Raw genomic sequence first — 26,310 nt, forward strand, 5'->3', positions numbered from 1 at the left:
GAGCGCATTGCTCACAGCTTCAGGGCTTGTCCGCGACTACTAATTTGTCCCGAGCAAAATAGTGATCAAAACATTTAAATATAAATGTTGTCGGTCAGTGTCTAGTCAATGTGCTTACACAAACGGTCAACAGTCGCTGCAAAGTAGTGGGAGAATAACGACCCCCTCACTCTCTTTGCTGTCTCTGCCCCCCTCACTCTGTTTGACTGTCTCTATGCTCCAGGATTCCCTCTGAAGCGGCTGTGAGCTGCACTTTATCAGAGGTGCTGAAGTGAACGTGTTTTCAGTTTCAGTTTTCTACCTCTGATGAAGAGCAGTGAGTTCGGCTCGTCCAGTACAGTCCCAGACGGGCTCTGTGTATGTCAGACGGTCTAAAGGGGGTAGCAACCTACTACCACATCAGCAGAGCAATAACGCAGGGTAATGTGCAGCAGTGGGGCAGGTAGATTTTGTTAAATTATAATGACTTCATTCTCATTATATCTTGTAATATTATAACTCAAATTAATATTCTGCAAATGTCAGACAACACAGATATGTGGGAGAGATTTTTAAAGTGCAGAAAGCGCGTCAGTTCAATATTTTCAACTCAAGCGAGAAATTCGCATGACGCTGAGTTGTGATAGCCTATCAACGTTGAGATTGTCCGTTCGTCACCGACAGCTTCAGAGCGTTGTGTGAAGAGGGCCAGGCAGAGCGGGCGATTGAAAATCTGCAGGCCGGTTGAGAGCTGCTAAACTTGGGCTAGAGGAGCAGAGAGCAGCGCTCCAGGTTTCGGACAAATAAACACCCGTGGTCGGACTGGGTTTTCCTCTGACAACTACGCGATTTGCTCGAGGGAGGAGCTTGGAGAAAACTGCTTTTTTTAAATTAGCTTTTCACTTTAGTTTTTAGGATTACAACATTGATTTATCTAGTGCTATCCACTGGACCACTGTGCTGGAATCAAGATAACAATCACTAGTCCTCCCAGCCAAGAGTAGTGTCACAAAGTAGATTTGACAACTATAAAAGAGTGGATTTAACAACTATGAAATTAGACAGGTTCTAAATGCGCAGACCCGTGTCATTCCCTCAGTGAGGGATTTATCCGTACTTCTGAGGACCTCGTTTTCTGCCGTGAGCTCAACCACCTATTTCTGGGTGAACCCCTGGTTGATAAGGCTTGATAGGTAAAAGTCACAGAAGGTGTAATCAAGTGAACCCACTCTCGCACGTCCCTACAGTTGTGACCTAATGGTACCAATGCTAACTGGTGCAGTAATAATCATATATAATCATGTAAAGACTGAGGCGCAACCTTGCTCTTTTTTGGACTGTGAGCTGCACTTTATGGGAGGTGCTGAAGTTAACATAGATTCACAGATTTCTGTCGGATCAGAAGTATTTTCGGTTACTTTCGGTTTCACATGCAGCTCGCAGTCCCAAACTGGGCCATGGTCTGAAGGGGATGTGGAGCAATCATGTAATGCACAGCAGAGTTAAGGGCAGGTAGACTTTTAAAAAACATGTGAATGTGAGCATATGAGTTCTCCTTAAATGATGATGTTAGTCTTGTAATATTACAACATTTTTCTGGACATGTCAGAGGCACAGATATGTGGGAAATATATTCTGAATGTAGAGAAATAATGCTGAAACACAAGCTATCAAAGTCAAGATAAAATCAATTGTAAAATAAATATCCATAATCATTTCTTAAGTAGACTGCATTATGTTGGATTGTCTTGTAAATTCACATTATAATTAGTTGTTGTTGTACATAACATTACAAACACACACAGGTGAAACACATCAGGGTAATCAGGGAAGACAAAGAAAAGAAGTATAGCTCAATAAAGAATACAGAGATGGATGATATCAAAGTAAAACATGCAACAACACATGGAACAGGAACATTTGTAACTAACAAAACCTAATTGAGGACACAGAGGCAGGGAGTGATAAACACTAACACACACACTGGGAAGAGTCTAAACAAGAAAACAGGAAATAATAACACCTTAACCCATAACCATGACAGAACCAGCAGACCGAGCAGGTCATGAGGTTGACCTATCTGACTGAGGCGTTCAGAACAAGGGCAGAAACCCTTCGGAGGCTGGACAGGAGGCTAACAGCGAAGACCAAAACCCTCTTGTGGCCAGCGATAAAGGCGAGACACCTCTGGAGGTCAAGCAGATGACATGAGCGGCTGGAATGGTGAACAGTTAACACAGGAAACAAAACGGGAAAGCTGATGGAGCCATAGAAACAATGGGGCACTGAGGCACAGCAGAGACAGGGGGTATATGTGGCGACAGTTCCGCAGGCGCAGACGGGGCAAGGATTAGCTGCAGCATGACAGACAGGTAACTGCTATGGCTTGACAGCAGATGATGAGTTTGCAGCAGCTCAGGGGTGCGAGGTGTCGCCCGGGCAGCCAAATGGACACGGGCATCCAACAGGGAACTAGGGAACAGGTGTCGGTCGGACTACGAACTGGATGCGTGCCCGCCCGCTGACTGGACACGTGGAGCAGGAGTCAGTCAAGTCACCGACAGAGAACCAAGAGCAGTTGTGGGTCGGGCCACTGATGGAGAACCAGGAGCAGGTGTCAGTGGGACCACCAACTGGACATGTGAAACAGGAGTTGGTCAGACCACCAATGTAGTGCCAGAAACAGGGGTTGGTCAGGCCACCGGCGGAGAACCAAGCAACATAGTCTCTAGAGCGCTGGCTAGCTGAGGCTTCTGGGGCACTCACCAGCTGAGTCATTCTATGAAACGGGTGCCATTTGGGTCCGCAACGTTTAATGAGATGCATAAGTTACAAAAAATTTCCCAAAATGTGTTTCCAGAGATTAAAGCTATTAATTCAAGTGTTGTTGTTAGCATAAGATATAAAAAAAAAATACTATTACTAAAGAGTAACATACTATTTGTAATAGTTTTTTCTTAGTACATGGCCTATTTCACATGTCCGTACTGACCAACAAGAGATTTGCATCTAAAATATTGCCAAATAAGTTTAATATTTTTTTCAAAACATAATTATTTTCAGGATTGTATTTGTATCCGTGTTTACATAAAATATACATAAATTAAAAAAAAAACATTATTTTTTGTAATTTCGTTTGTCCCTTTGTTTGACTTACCACCCCGCCACACTAACTTGTTTTGTCCATAAATAATGTACTGTTGCTTTAAATATCATTTCAAAGAGGAAGTGACTTTTGGAGCCAAAAAGAACAAAGGCAGGCAAGTACAGACACTCTTTTACATTGCTTATTTGTTGATTTTTCATGTTAAACAGGGTCAGTCAAGCTCAAAACAACCACCCCGTCACGCAAAATAGATAGGGAAAACTGTTTATTAATATTTTTACACTATTAATGCAAAGAAAACTATATTTCAAAGTGAATACATGTATGCTAGGTCAGAAATTTGACCCCATGGAGAGGTGCAGCCATTTTAGGATGAAATTGGTTCTACTTCCCGTTATAATGATTGTAATTGATTAAAGTGCAGCCTATATTAATGTAAAATGTCTGTTTTGAGTAGGAGTATTTTCTGTTAACCCTGTTTGGTTCACTAACTCGCTCTCTGTGTTTAAACAATAATGTTAAATTCCATAACATTTGCAGTTAGATATGTCTCCATCATGGCTCCATTAAGTGCCGCTGAGAGACAACGGCGATGCCGTGCACATTGGGATGCTGATTCTGAGAGGAGGGAAAGATTAGTGATCTAAGTGAGAGATGGAAACGTCAGCTGCGTAAAAAGTGGAGGAAGCAGAACTAGAAGAGAAAAGAGGAGGCAGAGGCTAGGAAGCACAGTCTGGATACCCCTTCTCACATCATGTCCAACAGTCACAACAGCAGTCAGGATCTTCAAGGTCAGGGTAATATGCAGTTAGGACTGAAAATGGACAAATGTAGAGAATAAGAAGCAGGTGTGTCATTGATGAGTAAGTGTTTTACATGTGGTGTACATGACTGACCCCCTAAGTTACCAGTGGATTTTGTTTTGTTTCAGGCAACATGAAGAAGGAAAGCGAATTTCCAGGAAGAACAGGGACACACTACGCAGAGAAATTGAAACACTAAAGAAATCGCTACAGAAGGAAAGAAAACGTGCTGCCAAATACAGAAAAAAGATATAAGTGCTTAAATAAGAATGAATCTCCACGTTCAAAAAGCTCCAAAATAAGAAAAACACTACTCCTATCATGAATCATTGATTGAAAACATAAAAAGAAAAAGAAAAACAACTAATAGCAAAGGTAACATTGGGGAAGATTGTGAAGTACAGGCTACAAGCATTTGCTGAGAAAGCCCTGGGATTCTCAGATTTGTCGTTGAGAAGTTGCATCATTTGAGGCTCATAGAAACTTTAGATCTCGAGAGTTTGACTGAAATGATATCCTGTGACACCTCAAAATTTGCATGTATGATGAGTGCGCAGAATGCACAGACAAGACTGTTCAGCTCTCCAAAGGTTGCATTTACTCAATGGGCCACAGCAGAGAAAGAAAGGGAAGATGTGAGGGGGGGTCCTACCAATGTCAAGATCACAGTGAAGAAAACAATGGAGGACACACAAGATAATCTTGTGGAGTTATTCCACGCTCTTCTTCATAAATTCAAAAGACACATTCAACATAAATCAACAGTACTCTTACTGCATAGAGTTGAAAAAGAACCTGTCAAAAGAGGAGGCAGTGATCCACATTGACTTCTCTGAAAACTACACGTGCAAATACAGCTCAGAGATTCAAGCTGTGGACTTTGGCTCCTCCCACCAACAAGCTAATCTGCACACTGATGTTTTGTACATAGGTGGGGAAAAGGAGCCCATTTGCTTTAGCACAGTATCACCCTCCAAACACAAAAGCCCCCCAGCAATATAGGAACACATGAATCCAGTGCTGGATTAAATCCAAGCCACATATCCAAATGTATCCGTTCTACACTTTCTGAGTGATGGACCATGTACCCGATAGAAACAGAAAGGGAATTTCTTCCTTTTCAGCACAGAGCTTGCAAGACGAGGCCTGAAAGGCGGCACATGGAACTTTTTTGAGGCAAACCATGGCAAGGGGGCCCCTGACGGTGTTGGAGGGACCTTGAAAAGAAAAGCGGACAAGCTTGTGTCCAATGGTCGCGACATACCCAATACCCATGAGCTATACAAGGCCCTCAAAGAAACATCTACAACTGTTACGTTGTTTTACGTAGAATCCATCGCAGTGGAGCAGGCAATGGAAAGGATGCCAGGCCAGATTCCCCCAGTGCCGTCCACAATGAAAACTCACCAAGTGGTCACATTCAGTCCGGGAGAAATTCTTTACCGGGAAGTCAGGTGCATGTGTGCCACGCAAAAGCAGCTGAGATGTCAGTGCTTCGCCACACGGCACTTCACTTTCAACAAGACAACCCAAAAGGTGCAGACAGAAGCAATTGCTTGGGAAAGTGGAGATCTCACTGGGAAGTGGTGTGTCCTTAAATACGATAATGACCTTTATCCTGGGATCATCCTTAATACAGATGAAGCACATACCCTTGTAAAATGTATGCACCGTGCTGGTGCTAACAGGTTCTTCTGGCCTGCAAGAGATTACATCCTGTGGTATGTGTTTGATGAGGTGCTTGTGACATCCCGTCACATGGAAATCCAGAGGGATGTGTGTATGCGACTCTCCCAATCACTATTTTGATGCTCCTATATTTGTAATTTTAATGTCTTCCACCCTGGTTTTTAAACTTTTCAAACGTTACTAAGGGGTAATGCTACAATTATATAGTTTTTGATTACTGCGAGCACCAAAATAGAATAAAATGGAATTCTCATGTTTTCTCGCATGATTTCAGTGGCAGTGCAATCTTTTCCAGATTATTTTTTGCAACCTGGAAGCAACCACTCTAACTCCATTCAGATCTGTATGTGTTCTGAGCTCAGTCTCATGTCCAATCCTTCGCCACTTCTCTTTAAACAGCTGCTGTGAGAGAGAAGGCCTCTTCACATTAAATTAGGCCACATACTGATCTGTAATATCAGCAGACTGGCATTTCACAATAACGGCAATAATAATTGTTATTTAAATGTAAGTTGTCCGTTACATTTACAATTTTAATGTCTCTCCTCTCCCAGTTTTTACAGTTTTCAAGGAGTTAATGTAATATTTTTGCCTTTTTGAACCATTATTATTATTCAGTTATATACTTATAATTGTCTATTGTATTATTAAAGCCTAATCTTCATTATATTTTGGATCTTGTATAATTAAGTCAGAACTATATTTGTATCCAGAATCCAAAAGTTTCTGTTAATTTAAGGCTAAAAGGCTTAAATTAAGGTTAAAACAAGCAGATCATATAGAGAAAGAGTTTGTCCATACCACCCTGTCACAGTGAACCACCCATTGAATAAATGTAACTTTTATGTCAACATTTTAAGTGAATTAGCATTTTTGATGGTTTCTAAAAAAGAAGACATTTTACTAGTAGGAAAACATCCATCCATCCATCTTCATCCGCTTATCGGGGGTCGGGTCGCGGGGGCAGCAGCTCCAGCAGGGGACCCCAAACTTCTCTTTCCCGGGCCACATTAACCAGCTGTGACTGTGGGATCGTGAGGCATTCCCAGGCCAGTGTGGAGATATAATCTCTCCACCTAGTCCTGGGTCTTCCCCGAGGCCATCTCCCAGCTTGACATGCCTGGAACACCTCTCTAGGGCGGCGTCCAGGAGGCATCCTTTTAGTAGGAAAACATTCGTTTTTAAAATCTATTTCTTATATTACCACTCAAAGGTTGTACATATTGTCCGTGACGGGGTGGTACAAGAATGCCTCTCTTGTCTGAGTAAAAAGTATTATATTAAGAAGGATTTGAGGCGGGAAAATATGTTTTCTTGGAGGTTTAACATATCTTTGAAGTTGTAGATTAAGAGAAAAAAAGTTTGCTCTCGATAAAAAATTGTAAAATTACAAAGTGGAAATGGCACCCATTTCGTAGAATGACTCAGCTAACTATCAGGCTGCTCTGTGCCGCAGCGTAGGATCTGTAGGATTGGCCAGCTTTATCTCTGTAACATTTATCAGCTGTATCTCAATTAGACTGAGCTGCGGGAAAAACGTTGAGGAAAGGTTTCTCAGCAATAGCGTTAACCTTGAGCAGGGCAGCAAAGAAGATGAGGAGCAGGTCAGCAATGGGAACGATGAGCTGGGCAACAATGAGGAGGAGGACCTGACAAAGACACAGCTTCAATGAGCACAGTGCCTCTAAATTCTGTACTAAATTCAATTCATTTGGCAATGGGATTCCTGGGTTCTCTGACACAAATTATCTGATCAGTTCTTTCTAGTCAGTTCTTTCAGTTCGCTATGTTCCTCAACCTTGGATCCTAAAGCTCCTCTGAAGAATAAACAAAACTCAAAATCTTACAAAGCTGCCCTGGTTCAAATTTGTTTGATTCTATTTTCATTGTCTGTTTTCCCTGTTATTTTTTTAGTCTGTCTGTGTTATCAGTTATTTAGTCTGCTTGTGCTTCCAGTATGATTCTTGTCTTGTGTCTTGTAACGTATCTGTGTTCAGTCTGTTAATCATCCTGCCTGTATGTGTGTGTGTGTGTGTGTGTGTGTGTGTGTGTGTGTGTGTGTGTGTTCTGTCTGATTAGAGCCCGAGCACAAACCGTGCGAGGTCCCTATTGAAACTGAAGGGATTATTTTTTAGGGCCCGAGCACAAACCGTGCGAGGTCCCTATTGAAACTGAAGGGATTTTTTCCCCCTTTTTTCTGCAAAGTAAGCTCATTTTTGGCGGCCTAAACATGCTGCAAACATGTCAGAAGTGAAAATTACGTATTTTATGGGTCCTGTACATGGGCGTGGCAAAATGGATCGCTAGCACCACCTACAAAATTTGCCTCTCGGCCACGTTCAACCTATGTGCACGAAATGTTTTGGGGACATATATCAAGACACACAAAAAAGCATCAAAGAATAATATCCTTAACGCAACTCCGCCATTTTGAATTGAAAGTGCAATTTTAACCTATTTTATACCATTTGCAGGTTGCATACTTATACAACAAACTCATCCTAGAGAATTGATCCGATCAACTTCAAATTTTTACTGTGCACTCTAAACCCACTGACAATTAAAAGTTGTACAAATGGTGAGCTTTTGTGGCATGGCGTGCGTGTGGTGAAAATTGATGATTCGCTACAAAACAGGAAGTTGTTATAACTTCAGTGTACATGCTCACATCTGTACCAAATTTGACATGGATAATAACAGTCCCGCCTTAAACACATCCATATGCCAACATTCACTCAAAAGCATTGCGCCACCTGCTGGCAACAGGAAATGACACGTTTTACGCTACTCCTAGCAGGTTGGCCATGTCAACTTCAAAACTGTCTCAGAAAACACTTAACACACTGAAGATGCCATGTGGTAAAACTTGTCAGTTTTCAGTTAATGGCGTGGTGGTGGTAGGGCGCCAAAATGAAACGCTTCACCATGACACAGGAAGTTGTTGTAACTTCACTCTACATGCTCGGGTCTGTACGAAATTTTACACGTTTATAAGAGCCGCACTCTGAACACATATACAGTATATGCTAACATTCACCCATAGCCATAGCGCCATCTGTTGGTAACAGGAAATGACCTTTAACGAAGCAGCCCCCGCAGCACGTTTCACCTACATGTATGAAATTTCTGTGGCACATGTATCATGTCTGGACATATCAAAAAGCCTCCCGGAGCGATGCTCTAAACCCAACAGGAAGTCGGCCATTTTGAATTTTGTCATTTTTGGATGATGTTCAGGCTCCACCTAGAGAATTTGTCCGACCGACTTCAGATTTTTGCTGTCTACTCTGAACCCATTGAGGATTAAAAGATGTACAAAAGCTGAGTTTTTGTAGAACTCCCTGGTGTCATGTGACTCGTTAGTGTTACAAGGTCTCAGGTGTGAATGGGGAGCAGGTGTGTTAAGTTTGGTGTTGGGGCATCCTCACGGTTCCCCACATATGGGGCATCCTCAAATATGAAGGTGGAGGAGTGCAACATCCACCAGCTCCGTGATGTCGCCAATAAGTAAAGATTGTTTAAGATTTTCTTGTTGTCCCCAATATTAAATTATGATTTGGCAAACAAACTGCTGGTACACTGTTACCTTGAATATTTACATTAAGACAGAAAGCATGATATACTGTGTGAGGCTATTTATTATTAAACATATTAGCATTAACAAAACAGACACTGCTCTCTGTCAGCTCAGTGTCAGAGCAGTGTAGCCTACTGACTTCCCAACCTGATCCTGCTGCACCAACACGGTCTCATCCCAGGGCGTCAAATCCAGATGCTTTGAGAAAGCCTGACGGCCCTTGGATGGGTCAGGTGTGGCTGCACGGTGCTCTAAATTTTAATCTGTAGCCTAAATATTAAATAGTAAGTAGTGAGGTAGTGCAATGAATGTATCCAAATGTAGCGGAGAAAAAGTAAGGATTTTTCTCTTAAAAAAATTACTCAAGTAAGAGTAAGAGTATGATTCATTAAAACTACTCTGACAAGCACCATTTACTGAAAAAAGTTACTTGAGTACATGGAACAGAGTAAATGTAACTCATTACTACCCACCTCTTTATTCGGCACCTACCTGTGTTAAAGGATGTAAATAACTTCTGTAAATATTTGAATGTTAATTGATGCATGTTTAATGTGTATTTGTGGTACTCACCCAGTGGCACCCTTGCAGCGGAGGCATCAGGGTTGATCCAGAATGATAACCAGGACAAAACGACAATCAATAGAGTTGGAGCATAAACTCCCATCAGGTAAAAACCAACCTGCCGACGCAATGTAAAAATCACTTCAACGCAGGTGTAGTATCCTAGAAACAGACAGAGGAGTATGTATGGATTAATCAAAAATGTTTTGGCAAACATTTATAGAAGATAAAAATGACTGGGAAACTCCAAAAGTAATCTGAAAGTACAGAAGATAAGAAGAGGTGCTTATTCCAAAGCGTTCTCATCTTAGTGCATCATGACTGATGCTTTCAGACAGCGTGACAAAGCATAATTATCTGACGCTAAAGATACCCTTTACCCACTGTTTGCTACGTCGCAGCAACATAAAGGAGGCTAACCCTACAGCTGTGTGCTAGCAGGTTGACATGCATAAAGTCAGTGACTTAGGATTTAGGTACTAACATTTCTGATGGTTATGGTAAGAGTAGGGGGCATCAGGGGGCTCAACGTAGCTAGCTAGCACTAGCTAGCACTAGCTAGCACTTCCAATCTGAACGAGACCCCCCAGAGCATCTCACACAGACGCTGAAGGATCTTTAGCGTCAAATAACTATGCTTTGTCACTTTTCAAATGTAGTCTATTTATTTAAATATAAATTTAAAACAAATACAGTGATATACACTTGTACAGAAAAGTTTAGACGGAGTAGAGTGCAGTGGTCCAGCAGAAGTAGAAGTTGTTGTCTTCTACAGATGACCCTGGGTACTGCAGTGGACAATCTTACAACTCATGGGAGGCAATGCCGCTACTGCCACCTGCAGGTGTAGCTAATAAACTGCTCTCACACTTTTTACAGACCTGCAAATTGACCGGAAATGATCCACAAATTTGCAAAAACTGTTTTCTGTGTAAAAATAGATCAACAAATGCAATAATAACACTATGTGGAAAAACTCCTCCTAGGGATTTAGTCCGACCGACTTCAGATTTTTGCTGTGCAGTCTAAACCCATTGACGATTAAAAGTTGTACAAATGGTGAGTTTTTGTGGAACGGCATGCTTCTGGCATGGCGTCCAAAATCGATGATTCGCCATGAAACAGGAAGTTGTATCAGTTCAGTATACATGCTCACATCTGCACCAAATTTTATATGTATAATAAGAGTCCCACCCTGAACACAGCCACATGCCAATATTCACTCAAAGTCACAGCGCCACCTGCTGGCAACAGGAAATGACACGTTTTATGCGGTAATGTACTACTCCTAGCAGGTTGGGCATATCAACTTCAGCAGGCGGCAAAGTTAAACTCGCTATGACACAGGAAGTTGTAACTTGACTGTACATGCTCAGATCTATACCAAATTTCATACGTTTGATAAGAGTCCCATCCTGAACACATGTACAAGACAACATTCACCCATAGTCATAGTGCCACCTACTGGCAACAGGAAGTGACCTTCAACAAAGCAGCCCCCATTGCACGTTTTACCTACATGTACGAAATTTCTGTGGCACACGTATCATGTCCAGATTAACAAAAAAGCCTCTTGGAGTGAACCAAACAGGCAGTCGGCCATTTTGAATTTTTGGGTAATTTTTGGATTTTTAACACACTCCGTACTTTAACAAACTCCTTCTAGAGAATTAGTCCGACCGACTTCAAATTTTCCCTGTCTAGTCTAATCCCATTGATGATTCGCCATGAAACAGGAAGTTGTAACTTCAGCCTACATGCTCACTGTCCCGCCCCGAACACATCTACATGTTCAGTTATATTCATAGTGCGAAGTGCTATGTAGCACCACAAAGGGAACACAGAAAATGGTGATTAACACCTTTGTGCAGCATTCGAAGGGCGTGGCAAATTCACAGCCGCACCGACAGCGCTCCAGAATCTGCAACGCCGCGGCATCACACATTGATGCGCTACACGTGCGAGGGCCCTCCCAACGCTGCTTGCAGCTTTGTCTATTTTTTTTTTTTAACAGATCTCCGTGGTACACATTGGACAAAATTCCACAAATGCGTAAAAAGGAAGTTACAAATGTAACATGAATAACAAATTGAAATTATACTGATGAATATTTTACTGTAAAGGAATGCGTGTCAAGGGACCCTCCTGTTTACAGGTTAAAAGACTATGACGGGGAAATATATTGGACCAAATCCATGGCAAACAAAAGTGATTTACCAGGATACAGCGGGTTCGGTGCTCAGTATGGTGCAGGGTTAGGGGGTATCTTTAAGGCTCTGTTTAGACTAGCATTCCCCCTACTCAAGAAAGGATTTACATTTGTTGCCCCTCATTTAAAGACAGCTGCTAAAAACATAGCTACGGATGTTATTACTAACGTCGACGACTCTGCACCCCTTGAATTTTTCATTCCAGCTAGTACAGAGGACTACCTGGATCTAAACGATATGTTTCTGTACACGCGCTTAAATATCACCAAAGCTAATGGTGGAAACCTGGATCAAGCAGGCGAAGTGGGTACAATATTTTCACAGGTCGACATATCGTTGGGGGACCGACTCATAATGCAATCATCAAACACATATCCTTACAGGGGTATAATAGTGCCTTTTGAACTATGGAAAGGACGCTCTGCAGACACAGTTTGGATCCGGACTATTTTGCATGGATACAGCAGGTCATATGGACGACGCAACGTCTGCAGGACACAATGAGGGACTAGTTAAAAGAATGGAGTACACACAAGGCAGCCGTGTAGTGGAGCTAATATCCCCTTTACATTCTGACTTGCTTTTTCAAGACAAGTTAATGATAAATGGAGTAGACCTCAAGATAAAATTCATAAGAGCTAAAAACACTGTAGACAACTTTCGGGTTAACATTATGTCTGTTTGTAAAGAAAGTCACTCCGGCTGTTAAGCTAGCACACGCTAAGGCATTAATGTGAAATATAATAATGTGAAATATCCCATAGACAGAGTCCGTCTTAAAAATTTTAGCGTCCCAACGGGCACTCGTGTTTGGAATAAAGAAAATATATTCTTGGGACAAATAACTAAATTTATTTGTAGGATTTGTAGATCATGAGGCATTTACAGGTTGGTTTACAGGCATTTATAGGTATAAACAACTTAAATTTCTATGATGCACATATTTTGTAAACACATTTTGGACCTTATTGCTAGCATCATTCATTAAATCATCAATAATCAACAAATTGTTTTTATCTAAAGGCATCATGTATCATCACATGAAGAAGATGGCAATCCTTAAACGAAATTCACATTTCTAATTTTCAATAACTGGTCATACAATGGTTGCCAAGACGTTTACAATAAGTCACGGGCTATTTCTTTTAACTCATCGCCATCGTTGTTAAGTGAGTGGATTGTATGTGTAACCTAAATACATGTTTAAACACAGATGGAATGCATTTGGTTTACTCTCTTTTCAAACGGGGGGAATCCAAATTAGGACCGGGGTCATCCCGTCTTGCGTGTGTGTGTGTGTGTGTGTGTGTGTCCTTCGGTCAGTTCCTGCAGATCGGTTATAAAGGCAGTGGAGCCCCGGCGCCCCTTTTCCTCTGGTGCACGAGCGTTGCATGAAAGTGCATTTTTTTACCCACCAAACAACTTCAGCTTCACCAAAAGGAACGTCAGTGTCACGCTGGCACTAAAATTTTCATTTGTATAAAATATTCACACGTGGGCTGAATCTGAAGTCACAGAAAGAAAAAAAACACATGAGAGCTTGTAGAAAAAATCGAAACTTGTATGTGGAAATGTGAAGTAATAGAAAAAAAATCACAAATGTGTAGATTGTGTAGTGTAGAACCAGTGGACACATTATTTCACATTGGGAAAAGATGAGACCTGTTTTATTTCAGATCGGGCTGACCCAAAGAGTTGGCCTTTTTTGCATGCAAAGGAAGGACACAGGCTAAGGACTGCTGCACAAGACTCAAACATACTTTCCAAGCTTAAAATGTTTATTCTGGGACAATTGTATAAATAAAATTACTATATAAATAAAATTGAATTGAATTGAATTGAATTCTCGCCGTAAAGGTGTCACCTGCCGACACTCTCCAGGAGGACCAAAAGGGCAAGTAACCACGTAACCCGACCTCAACCTGCAGTTCCCCCTTTTCATTCCCTGCGTCTACCACACAGAGGGGCTAGAAGCCATAAAAAGTGAGACTTTAACATAAGCACGCACACACACACAGATTCCTTCCTTTATTAGAGAGTAGGGCTGGGAACGTTAACGCAGTAATTAATTAACACCAACAATTATTTTATCTCACGTTAATGCATTTTAAAAAAATTATTTAATTAAATTATTTTGAAAGTGAGTTGCTGCATATCATCCACCTAAACAAACAGGGAAGGGGGGCTTTGTCAGACTACGTTGGATGCAGCGTGTGGGACAAGTAAGACAGCGCTCCGCGAATAAACGGCAGGCTGGCTATGGATAATAACCATGGCAACGGCTTCTGTGTGCTACAGAGCTGTAGCCTATTTAACTTACATAACTTTACCTGATAGGCCTTCATCTAGTTTTGCAGGGATGGTCTGCCATGCGTTAATGTCTTGATATCTATTTAGTAAACACTAAGAGATTCTGGAAACTCACAAACAGCCAGGATCAGACTCTCTTACGATGATTTGTGCTGTGAGTCGTGTACAAAAAGTTCAAGACAATTCAACTTCAGTAGCAGGCATGTGAGGCTGATACCTGTTCAGAAAAAACCCAAAGAAAACTAGACTCTGATGGTAACTTGTTTTAACAAACTAGATAAAAGGTATTGCCCTGGCAGTGGCAAATAGCTTTGGTTTAATATTTGATTACATTAATGTTTAAGTTGAGATTTACAATAAATATTTTACTGCTACTGGTTAAAGGGAATACTGCTGGTAAAAAGCACCTTATTTGTTTAAATTGTTTGCAAACCTCATGTTATTGCACTTTTGTGCTACATTTAAATTAAAAGTGCGGAGAATTAATTATTCAGTTCTGCGTATTACAATGTGATTAATCACAAGACAATCATGCAATTAATTGCGCTTAAAAATTTTAGTCGTTGCCCACCACTATTAGAGAGATATAATTAAGAATTACTAACCTGTTCCTTGGTAGTACTTTGTGCAGTTTCCATATTTTATGTCCTCTTGTTTGATGTCGAACTGAGGGAGAGCAATCTCTTCCATCTGAACTGGGTCAGACTGCCACATGAACACAAGATCGCTGGTAGTATAGCCAACTAAAACATAAAAATTTAAATTAATAATCTAATATTTTCAGCAGATTTACCACATCATGTATATAGTAACTTTATTATTATTATTATTTATTATTCATACATACAGTTTTTAAACTCAGTTTGTTTTGCCCTTTTCCCAGTTTTTACGTTTTTTTCCAATACTCAATACTGGTGACAGACCTTATAGAAGATTCTTTGTCCACGATCCAATTTTTACCCCTCCACTATTTACCATAAAGCATGATGTGGGCATGGTAAATTCAATCCAGTTCAACTGAGCACAAAACTGGAAGTCCGCGTGTAGGGTGGAGACTTTGAGGAAGTAATTTCAAGCTTGGATATGAGAAGTTGCCTTGGCCAAAATTTAATACTTCACTTGCACATACATACATACTGTCATGCGTAAGTATGTATGTTTGCGTGAGGTTAAGTATGTATATATGTGCAAAGTCAGTATGTATATCTGTTTGAGGTGAGTATGTATGTATGTGTGAGTATAACACTCATGCCTTTGGTGTGGAAGACCCGGGTTCAATTCCCACTCAACGCCAATGTCATTGCTCTTCATGCGTCTGGTCCGGGAATTAAATTTCTGTCATTAAAACTTTCTTTTAATTTTTGGGGGGTATAAAAGTGAAAATGAAAATATTGTCACATGAATGTAACCTAAGGTATTCCTAACGATATTAACAGGTCTGTCTGTCAGCCACTCAGCTCTACAGGAGATGCTGCTAACAGGCAGCTCCTTCTGTGGAGGAAGATGCTGGATGCAGGTAGTCTAGAAAGCAGGTTTACTGACAAGTCTGGTTATGAAGTAAATTATGAACACATATAGAGTGGGATATTTGTATAATGTTAACAGCTGTCTGTGCAGATTAAGCTTCACTAAAAGCCACAAAAGTCACTTTGGATAAAAGAAACATACATTTACATTTAGGAGGAAGAGGAAAGTTTTTGACTGTTCGATAAATTTGTAAGGCGCATTTACTCATTTGGCAGACACTTTTATCCCTCCTTCAAAAATGTAAAGTAACTTGTCATGGCGGGGATTTAATCCCAGACCTACTGCATGAAAAACAAATTCACTGCCACTGCACCATCCACCCAATACACTAAAATAAAAGTATCAAAAATAAAAGGGCATAATTTGTAAGTGTCAGTAATTGTGTTAACAGCAAATGCGCAACAAAAACAGGGAAGGCAAAGACTGAATCCATGAATGTAGGATTTATGTGCATTCTACATGTTGGTTAGGCCTCAATCACATACACAATGCAGTTCTGGTGAGAAATACCTTTAACAGTTTTGCTTCAGTTTCACCACTCTCATCTACTTCTCACTCTACACTTACCTTTCCAGCACCATAAAACAGACTAGCAAAGTTAGCAGCAAAGTGGAACATTTGGCTGTTAAAGAGCCAGATATTTCTTACTGTTAAGAGTAACATACCAAAACAGAGTCTGTCATGGTTTGGGGTTTTCTTATTGTTCCGTGTCTTGTTTTTCCTCTGTTCAGCCTTGTTATGTTTATTTGCATCTTCAGCCATGTTCACTTATTACCATTTCTGTTTCATTCCCTGTTTTCTTATCTTAGTTTTACGTCCTGTGTCTTAGTTTATCTCTTATCTCTAGTTTCTTTTCCATTTAGATTTTACATTCAGTGTTCTGTTTTATTCATCCTGGTCGTTTTTGGTTTTTGTCCACTTGTCGGTCTGTCCATGTTCTCATCCGTTTCTGTATTTTGAGAGAAGTATGTTCGGTGTCTGTATTACAATTACATTTTCGTAAGAGTGCCTTGTCTATTCAGTCTGTGTTTCAGTGTCATGCTCTGTTTCCTGTTTTGTTTTGTAGTTGTCTGCATTCACTGTGTGTCTTCTTGTCACTGCCTATAATTATTCAGCAGTATGTGTATGTATGTGTGTGTGTGTGTGTGTGTGTGTGTGTGGACTCACAGCTCTCCAACTGCATTTTACACAGCTGTGTGTCCATTGGGAAGAGCGTAAGATCCAAGGGACAAGACAGCGTCACCGACAGCCTATGCACAGAAACACAGACACAAGCTTCATCAGGAGAAGGAAAAAACAGCCCTATTAACTTAATCAACTATGAATCTGATAGAGTGGCTATAACCATGTTTCCACCGCAGGAACCATACCCCAGAACTAGGAACCTCTGGAAGAACTCGCTGTTTCCACCACAGCAACCAGGAACTTATTTATCCCTAAAAAAGTCCCTGCTCAGGAGGCAGTACTTTCCCGAAGTACCGGTACTTGAAGTGCATTTCTGAATGGTTGAGCAGAGGGTACTCGCTTTAAGTCGAGCATTTCGGGTGTTTTGCTACTACTGCTTGTCTCTTTTCCACAACGCTCAGGCTGACACAGATGTAAGTGCTGCGAGCTGATCTGCAGCGCTTGTCAGCTGGAAATGTTTTAATGACCTTCCAAACTGTTGTATGTTTGTGTTTCTTCCTCTGTGCTGTTCTTTTAAGAACCTGATGGCTTTGTCCAGTTTATTATTAAATTTGTTATGAACTTGAATGGTGTGTCTCTTCATTATACCCCCCACACAAAAACTAAATAATGATGCCTGCCTGGCATTCATCAGAGTAATAATATACGTCAGCTGGTTAATTTGCCTAAATTTCACAGGTCTTTAGACAGCGGTGGAAATGCACAAAACAATGGGCTGAAGGAAGCTTTTAGTTCCTTGAAAAGTAGATCCTGGGACTAAAAGTCATGGATACGTTTGGTGGAAACGCGGGTTATGTGTTAGGGGACTCCATTTTGTTATCTGCAGTGTTGCTGCTGTGTAAGGTACAGATTCAGCAGACAAGAGACTCAGGAAAAACAGGAAAACCCGGCAAGTGGATAGTTTTTATGTGATGTTACAGCCTCTTCACAAACAAGCAATAGAAAAGTGATTAATTTCATAAAGAAATTTAAAATACTATATACATAATCTCATTGAATGCACACTGGACAGATCATCAAGTAAAGGTTTCCTCATTATGCCCAGAATATATTCTAAATAATCTTCTGTTATGGTCCTACTCTCTGGAATTCTCTACTAGATGAAAGGCCCGCTAAAACAATATCTTCTTTTAAAAGCATAAAAACTTCTTTTTTAGCAAGCTTTTAGTGCATATTAAATCGCAATCGCAATATTGTTTGAAAAAATCACAAATAGATTATTTTCCAAAATCGTTCAGCCCTAGTTGATAGCGTGTTCTGGTGCTCTAACTGAAAAAGTGTTAAATGTGTTAGATTCGTCATTACAGAGGTTAGTTCTTTTAGAGAGATTTAGTTGCTAACGCAACAGTATGTTAGCTTAGCAGCTAGCGATGGCTTCTCTCTCTCCCTCTCCTGCTGTCTCTTGCTCGGTATGTCAAATGTTCAGTTACTCCTCTGCCTCCTTTGTATGTAAAATAGTTACATGTAATGGTACATGTAACAAGTGTCGTTTATTTATTTATTTATTTTCAGCGTGGAGGAAATTTTATCTTAAATGAAGAAAAAAAATAATCTTTGAAGTCCCATGCCACATGATTGACCACACCAGGCACGGAGAGCATTGTCTTACAGACCTTCCAACCCTTTGTACTGAATCCCTTCAAAGACAGGAACAGCCTTCATCTTTGCGTATTGCATAAGCGTGTACATATCTGCAGATGGGCCATTCATTCATATACATACAGGCAAAGAGAACCAGCTGAGGATAAACATAAATACAAATTGTTAGACTTCCGATTACGCCAATCGGAGATCATGTAAGCTACGTTCAGACTGCAGGCCTTACTGGTCGATTCCAATTTTTTTGTTTGACAGTAATGTGACCCAAATCAGACGCCAGTGTGTACTGTCCACAGCCTGAAAGTGACCCACATGCGCAGAAGAATAAAACAACGTCACACGCACCACGCTGTCGTACAGAAGTAAACTAGGAGCCACAGATTTAATTCCGGTTAGCCTTGGTTAGCTGTTACTTGCTAACCCTCCAGATATTTCATTGCCCTCTCCCGGTTTACTCCCGGGGTTAACATCTCTCCCGAATTATGACAAATCTTCACAACTTTCAGTCCTTTCCATGACATTCATTACTGTTTCTGGCACTGTGCAGTGTATACGCCCCCCAACTCTCTTTCTCTCTACTTGTATCCGCTCAGATAAGTAGCATCTACGTAACTCAGCTCGGCTTGTGAGCCGGTGGATTTGAACTGGCTTCCCTCGATCTTTACCAACTATCTTCAATAATTTTTTCATCTAAACCATTAACCTGTAACCCCATCCCAACTAAGCTGCTTAAAGAAAGTTTGACTTTAATCAGCACTTCTTTAGTATGTGATATATGTATATGATATATACTGTATGATCAACCTGTCTTTATTAACAGGCTATGTACCACAGTCCTTTAAATAGCTGTAATTAACCTCATCTTAAAAAGCCCACTCTTGATCTAGGGGTTTTAGCTAACTAACCTTCTGATTAACCCACTCTACCTCCTGAGCCACAGCTGCCCCAGTCTGTCAGGATTTAGAGTGCATCATAGCACAGAGACAGCACTGGTGAAAATTACTACTCTACTACTTTCTCTCCATCTGCATGCAACCTCATCCCATTAATGCATGTTACTAACTTGAATTCTTCCCTTCCCCCCTAGTCTTGTCCCTCTCCTCTCTCCTCCTATCACTTCCTGCAGGTGGTTTTGGCTCTGGAGCTGTGGAGTCTGGATCTGTGGTTGCAAGTCACCTGCTGCCCCTATATTCCTGCTTGTCAGTTTGTACCACTATTACCTTTACTGTACTTCTGTGTGGAGAACAGCCCTCTCTTCCTCTTTCTTGCTATCTCTCTCGCTCTCTCTGTCTCTCTCTCTCAACCCCAACTGGTCGATGGTCGCCCACCCGTCATGGTTCTGCTTGAGGTTTCTGCCTCTTAAAAGGAAGTTCTTCCTTGTCTGTTTACCAAAAGCTTGCTCATGGCGGGAACTGTTGGGTCTCTGTATATAATAGCACAAAGAGTACGGTCAAGACCTGCTCTATATGAAAGGCGCTATGAGAACATTTGTTGTAAATTAGTGCTACATAAATAAAATTGAATTGAACTGAATTATATTGTTCTGTTTACATTCTGCCAGATACAAATTATTATAACTTACCCTAACCCTGCAGAATTATTTCTTGAGTGTATAAATGTACTGTATATATGTATATAAATAACTATGTACAGTATTATTTCGATAAATTGTTTTGCATTTCTGTGTGTAACTTGAAGGCTACAAACTTTAAATTCATCGTACAACCTTGTGTTGTATACTGATAAATAACTTACCTACCTTGAATGTCATTCATTTTGAAAGAATTTGGTCATAAACCACACTAGATGGCAATAGATGGAAGTAATTTCCATCAAAATAATTATGTGTTGCTCAGAGTGCTATTTAGATTAAAAAGGAGGCCTTGGGTCATGGAGATTGATTAAAAAAATAAAATAAAATTGGGTACCTCATACTGATCAAGACATCTCCATTCCTGAAGATGAATAGCAGAATGTTGTCCTGTGTGACATCATGGAAGTTTGCATTTTTCTCATTGGCAAAGAAAAGGTCTGGTTTCCACAAACACTGGAACATGTTGGGGTCAACAGTTAGTGCCTCACTCTTAAAGTCAGTAGGAAGTCGTAGGCGAGGATCATTCCATCTCTGACGGAGAAATATATTCACTCTGTAGTCCTGTAGAGAAAGACATTGCATTAATTATTGTCACCATGTCACTCCTGGTAATTCTTCTGCTGTTGCTGCTACTACTACTACAACTTGTACATCTACTACTGTTTAAAGTGCTAGTGCTATTACTGCTCTGCTAATAATACTAATATTACCATGTTATGTTTTATTTAGTGTGTTGGGTGTTGGGTCACCGAAATTATGAAAACACTATTATTACAATATTATTTCATATACACTAGTGGTATCTTGCAGACAGAAAATCTGAATTTGAAAATGAAGAAACAAAATAATGCGTGTTTGTGGTGTGTATATGTGTTACCATAGTGGTCTCCTGGATGGACCCAAAGCTGTTAATGAAGATGTTCACCCTGGACTCAACTGGGATACCTGAAACACAGACATACACACACATACACAAACACACAGCAAATGTAAAGCAATGTGACAGACTATTTCATAAAATATTACATAGATTTATATATTTTCTAATCAGACACTGATGTAACACACCTTTTCCACTAGGACATTCCACATGAATGTACTGAAAGTACATACAGTGCTAGCACTTTAAAGTGTCCCGCTGCAGTTTAGTTACATCACCCCTGCCATGGCAAGCACAAATCCTCCAGCCTACTAAACTTCAACATGCTGTTCTCTTTTCTGCCACCAGTAGTTGCAAAGATGCTCCCTTGTCACTCTACAACTGCGTGCACAATTTTTAGGCAAATTGTTATTCTCAGGATTCATTTTATCGTTGAACAAAAACAATGCTGTCAGTCAATCCAAAATATAATTGAACCTCAAACTTAACTAAGGAAAAGTGAGTTTTGTTTTGCTCAGGAAAATATATACAGTAATTGTGCAGAATTATTAGGCAACTAAATTATCTAACTACCTGTTTATTCTTAGTAAGTGTAATAACACAAATAAAATATTTGGCCTTTTTGGCATTTAGTAACCAATATAGCCACCCTTCCTTTCAATACATTACATTTAGTGATTTAGTTGACGCTTTAATCCAAAGCGACTTAAAAATAGGGCTCAACGATTAATTGCATTTGCGCTATTATCGCGATATGATAAATCGAGATTTTCTAATTGCAAAGGAGATTATACTCTGGTCATATGACACATGAGAGTAAACCAGTCTGCGGATGAAGCATCAACTTTGCATGTTACGCTGTACCTTGATTTGTTGTACAATGGCATTAAGCTTGACAGAAGCTGACACTACAGAAACTTAAGTGTCACACAGGGAATGAGAGATTTTTGGAGCTCTGCCAGTGTGGCTGTGAATTTGCCACGCCCTTTGGATGCTGCACAAAGGTGTTAATCATCACTTCCTGTGTCCCCCTTGTGGCACTACATAGCAATTCGCACTACGACTATAACTGAACATGTAGATGTGTTCGGGGTGGAACAGTTATCAAGCACGTAGTTTAGTACAGATGTGAGCATGTAAACTGAAGTTAAAAGAACTTCCTCTTTTGTGGCGAATCATCGATGTTGGACGCCACGCCACGGGCATGCCATTTCATGAAAACTCACCGTTTGTACAACTTGTAATTGTCAATTGCTTTACAGCAGACAGAGAAAATCTGAAGTCTGTTGGACTACTTCTCTAGGAGGAGTTCTAGTATGGAGTGTGTAAAAAATCCAAAAATAACCCTAAAGTTTAAAATGGCCAACTTCCTGTTGTGTTTAGGGCATCGCTCCAGAGTCTTTTTGGTACGTCTGGACATTATACATGTGCCACAGAAATGTCATACATGTAGGTGAAACGTGCGGCGGGGGGCAGCTTCATCAAAGGTGACTTCGTGTTGCCAGCAGGTGGCGCTATGACTGTGAGTGAATGTCGGCATGCATATGTGTTTAGGGCAGAACTCTTAATAAACGTGTAAAATTTCCTGTGTCATCACGAAGCGTGGCACTTTGCCGCCATGCCACCCCCATGTCATTAACTGCAACAACATGGCTTCATTAATGTGTTAAGGGCTTTCTGGGACAGTTCTAAATTTGATATGTCTGCTAGGAGTAGTACATTACAGCATAAAATGTGTCATTTCCTGTTGCCAGCAGGTGGCGCTATGACTTTGAGTGAATATCAGGGCGCAACTCTTATTATACATGTATAATTTGGTGCAGATGTGAGCATGTATACTGAAGTTAGAACAATTTCCTATTTCATGGTGAATCATCGATTTTTGACAGCACGCCACGGGCAAACTGGTTGACTGATAATAACTGTTTTAACCAACTTTCAATGGGTTTAGACCCAATTCCCTAGGAGGAGTTTGTACAACATGTATAAATCGCCAAAAATCTGGACATGATACATGTACCACAGAAATTTCGTACACGTAGGTGAAACTTAGTCCGGGGACAGCTCTGTAGGGGGCGCTAGCGAGCAATTTTGCCACGTCCATGTGCGAGATCCATAAAATACGAAATTTTTTGCTGCGCCTGAATTTTGTGCATGGGCCCAAAAAATAATCCCTTCAGTTTCAATAGGGACCTCGCACGGTTCATGCTGGGGCCCAAATTATCTGTTTTCCTGGTTCCTGTCAGAACACATGTCACAGCATTTGGATCAGCTGAAGAGTCTTAACGGACTTATTTGAGCAGCGTGATAATAAGGAATTGCAGTAATCCAGCCTAGAAGTAATAAATGCATGGACTGGTTTTTCCCTATCATTTTGAGACAGGATGTTCATGATTTTTGCAAAAAAAGGCGATCCTAGAAGGTCTTGGAGGTGCTTGGGCCTCAGTACAATGACTTTAATGTTTTATCTGCATATAACATCACAAAAAATTACAGGTCATCCAGGTTGTAACATCCTAAATGAACACTTGAAGTTTAGCTAACTGATTTGTTCCAACTGGCTTGATGGATAGATATAACTGAGTATCATCTGCATAACAATTAAAGTTTATGGAGTGTTTCCTCATAATATTGCCCAAAGGAAGCATATGAATTGGTCCCAGCACAGAACCTTGTGGAACTCTGTGACTGACTTTGGCATGCATGGAGGATTCATCATTTACATGTACAAACTGATATCGATCTAATAATAGGACTTAAACCAGCTTAAAGTGGTTCCTTTAATGCCGGCACGGTGGTGCAGTGGTTAGCGCTGTCGCCTCACAGCAAGAAGGTTACAGGTTTAAACCCCGTTTGCCCTGGCCTTTCTGTGTGGAGTTTGCGTGGGTTTTCTCAGTGGGTTGCTGACTAAGGGTAAAACTTCTATAAGCAGCCTCGTTGGGATGGGGTTTAAGAGACAGGTTGATGTTTAGATTAAGAAATTAAACAGGGAAATATAAAAAAATTAAATAAAAAAAAAAAAGTTTAAAAGCAACATAGGGAAATTGATAAATTTTTAAAAATTAATAAAAGTTACAGTGCAGTGTACAATCGGGGTTAAAAGAGTTAAATGGAAAATAAAAACAGGCTGAGCAAATAATTGAGTTACAATTATTTAATTACAATTACAATTATTTTTTAAAAGAGAATAAACACAGAAGTACACTTAATCTGCTCTCTCTAGCTAGTCTGTACTCTGGTCCATAGCAATCTTTGGGTCCACTGAAACTCCAAAAACCCTCGGACACTACAGAGAAACCAGGACATGTATGTCCGCAGGCCACTTTGATCCAGTTATACTCTGGACCCACTTGCGCATTTACAAATGGACAGAGGTTCCTGCAAATCACTCGGGTGCGAGATTTAAGACCAATTCCTTTACTCTGTTCAATCTCACTCTCATTATCTTTTCACTCAATTACCTCATTTCTCACCGTGTAAATATTTTATTAAAAGCAATGGTAAAAAGCTAAAAACAAAGAAAAAGAAAACAGGACAGTAAAAGTTACAGTGCAGTGTAAGTTATCAATCTACTAGTTAAAGACAGTGGTAAAAAGAAAATTCTTATATATTTAATTAAAAGCTATGGTAAAAAGAAATGTCTTTAGTCTCTAAACCATTTAGTGCTTTATAAACTAACAGCAGGATTTTGAAATCAATTCTTTGACATACAGGAAACCAATGTAAAGACCTCAGAACTGGAGTGATGTGATCCACCTTTTTGGTCTTAGTGAGGACTCGAGCAGCAGCGTCCATTGTCTGATGGATTTCTTAGGGAGCCCTGCAAGGACACGGTTACAGTAGTCGAGTCGACTGAAGATAAATGCATGGATAAGTTTTTCCAGGTCTTGCTGAGACATAAGTCCTTTAATCCTTGATATATTCTTCAGGTGATAGTAGGCTGAATTTGTAATTGTCTTAATGTGGCTTCTCAAATTCAGGTCTGAGTCCATGACTACACCAAGATTTCTGGCTTGATTTGTGGTTCTTAACATTACAGACTGAAGTCGAGAACTGACTTTCAATCTTTCCTCCCTGGCTCCAAAAACAATAACTTCAGTTTTATCAGATTTTTGACATTGACCTTAGTGACTTCCGATTGCCATAATTGGGAGTCATTACCGCCTACATGAATAACAATCTTACTGTATTTACGTTTATCCTATGGCTGCTGGTTTCGCTAACTTCACATTTCTCAAAATTTAGCTGTCGATAATCCGTGGTTTTATGCTTACGGCAGTCACCCCGCCACCCTGATTTCTGCTGCTTTGGGGATGCCAGGCGACGGCTACCAGAGGCTACCTCAGGTCAGTCCGTACCGGCTACCGAGGGCTGGCTAACTACCGTAGCTATTGACTGATCTACTGATCTGCGGAACTTCCAAATAACTGAGTCCTGCCTCCATGGCTACAAAAAACTACACTTGTTACATGTACCATTACCACTAAAGCAGGCAGAGGAGTAACTGACCATCTGACACACCAAGCAAGAGAGAGCAAGAGAGGGAGAGAGAGAAGCTATTGCTAGCTGCTAAGCTAAAGTTGTTAACAGCTAAACTAAAGCACGGTAGCATTAGCTAACTCTTGTAAACAACTATGAGATCAATCAAGAGTCGCTAAAAGATGGAAACTTCGAGTAACACACAAGCACCAGAAGTGGAAGTGGTGTCAATATGCTTAATGCAGTGCAGTTTAGCTCTGTCAGAGTGATTGAAAGGTATGTTTCGCTGTCCACTTGGATATGTTTGAAGCAAATGGATGCTCAAATTGTTGGCAGGATGAATTCTGGTTGCGGTGGCTTGCTTCACTTGTCATTAGAGTGCCTGGTTCTTGTGTGGCTCGGAGAATGGAGTCTGGAACCGGTAACGACCAAGACGGGATCTTCCCCTCAAGCTGCTGGAAGACGAAGGCCTGACAACATTGAACTTGTTGCAGGATAAAAGCTGAGAGAGCTGGGGAATATGGATTGCTGAAAAGGTTGGATATTAGGAGATGAAGGAGACTCCAGGAGTCTTCAGACTTCAGGAGTTTGCTGATCTTCTTCAATCAGATCGCTATCTGAAGGGTTGAGAAGGCACTCCTGGTCCAAGGTTAAGGTGTATTCTGCAAGTCTGTTTCAGGTCATCTGAAAAGTGAGTCAAAGAGGAAAGGAACGGATAAGGTGTTCCTAAATAATTTTGTGCGGAAATCGGATGTGCTTAAGGCATGGTCTTTGTTCCCAAAACGAGTTATAAAACTTAATTTTGTGA

At 40.6% G+C, this 26,310-nt stretch overlaps 1 protein-coding gene across 1 annotated transcript in view; it reads right to left on the reverse strand.

The window, feature by feature from the left end:
• Positions 1 to 26,310, reverse strand: part of LOC123968947 (glycine receptor subunit beta-like) — a 63,256-nt gene that overhangs the window by 23,069 nt on the left and 13,877 nt on the right. Inside the window, exons 4-8 of the mRNA XM_046045992.1 lie at positions 21,021 to 21,088; positions 20,478 to 20,704; positions 16,933 to 17,015; positions 14,844 to 14,981; positions 9,728 to 9,880 (exon numbers count right to left, since the gene is read on the reverse strand). Of these exons, the coding sequence (XP_045901948.1) occupies positions 9,728 to 9,880; positions 14,844 to 14,981; positions 16,933 to 17,015; positions 20,478 to 20,704; positions 21,021 to 21,088 (669 nt within the window). The remainder of the gene's footprint in view (positions 1 to 9,727; positions 9,881 to 14,843; positions 14,982 to 16,932; positions 17,016 to 20,477; positions 20,705 to 21,020; positions 21,089 to 26,310) is intronic.

The sequence above is a fragment of the Micropterus dolomieu genome, linkage group LG01, assembly GCF_021292245.1.
Source record: "Micropterus dolomieu isolate WLL.071019.BEF.003 ecotype Adirondacks linkage group LG01, ASM2129224v1, whole genome shotgun sequence".
Lineage (NCBI taxonomy): Eukaryota > Metazoa > Chordata > Actinopteri > Centrarchiformes > Centrarchidae > Micropterus > Micropterus dolomieu.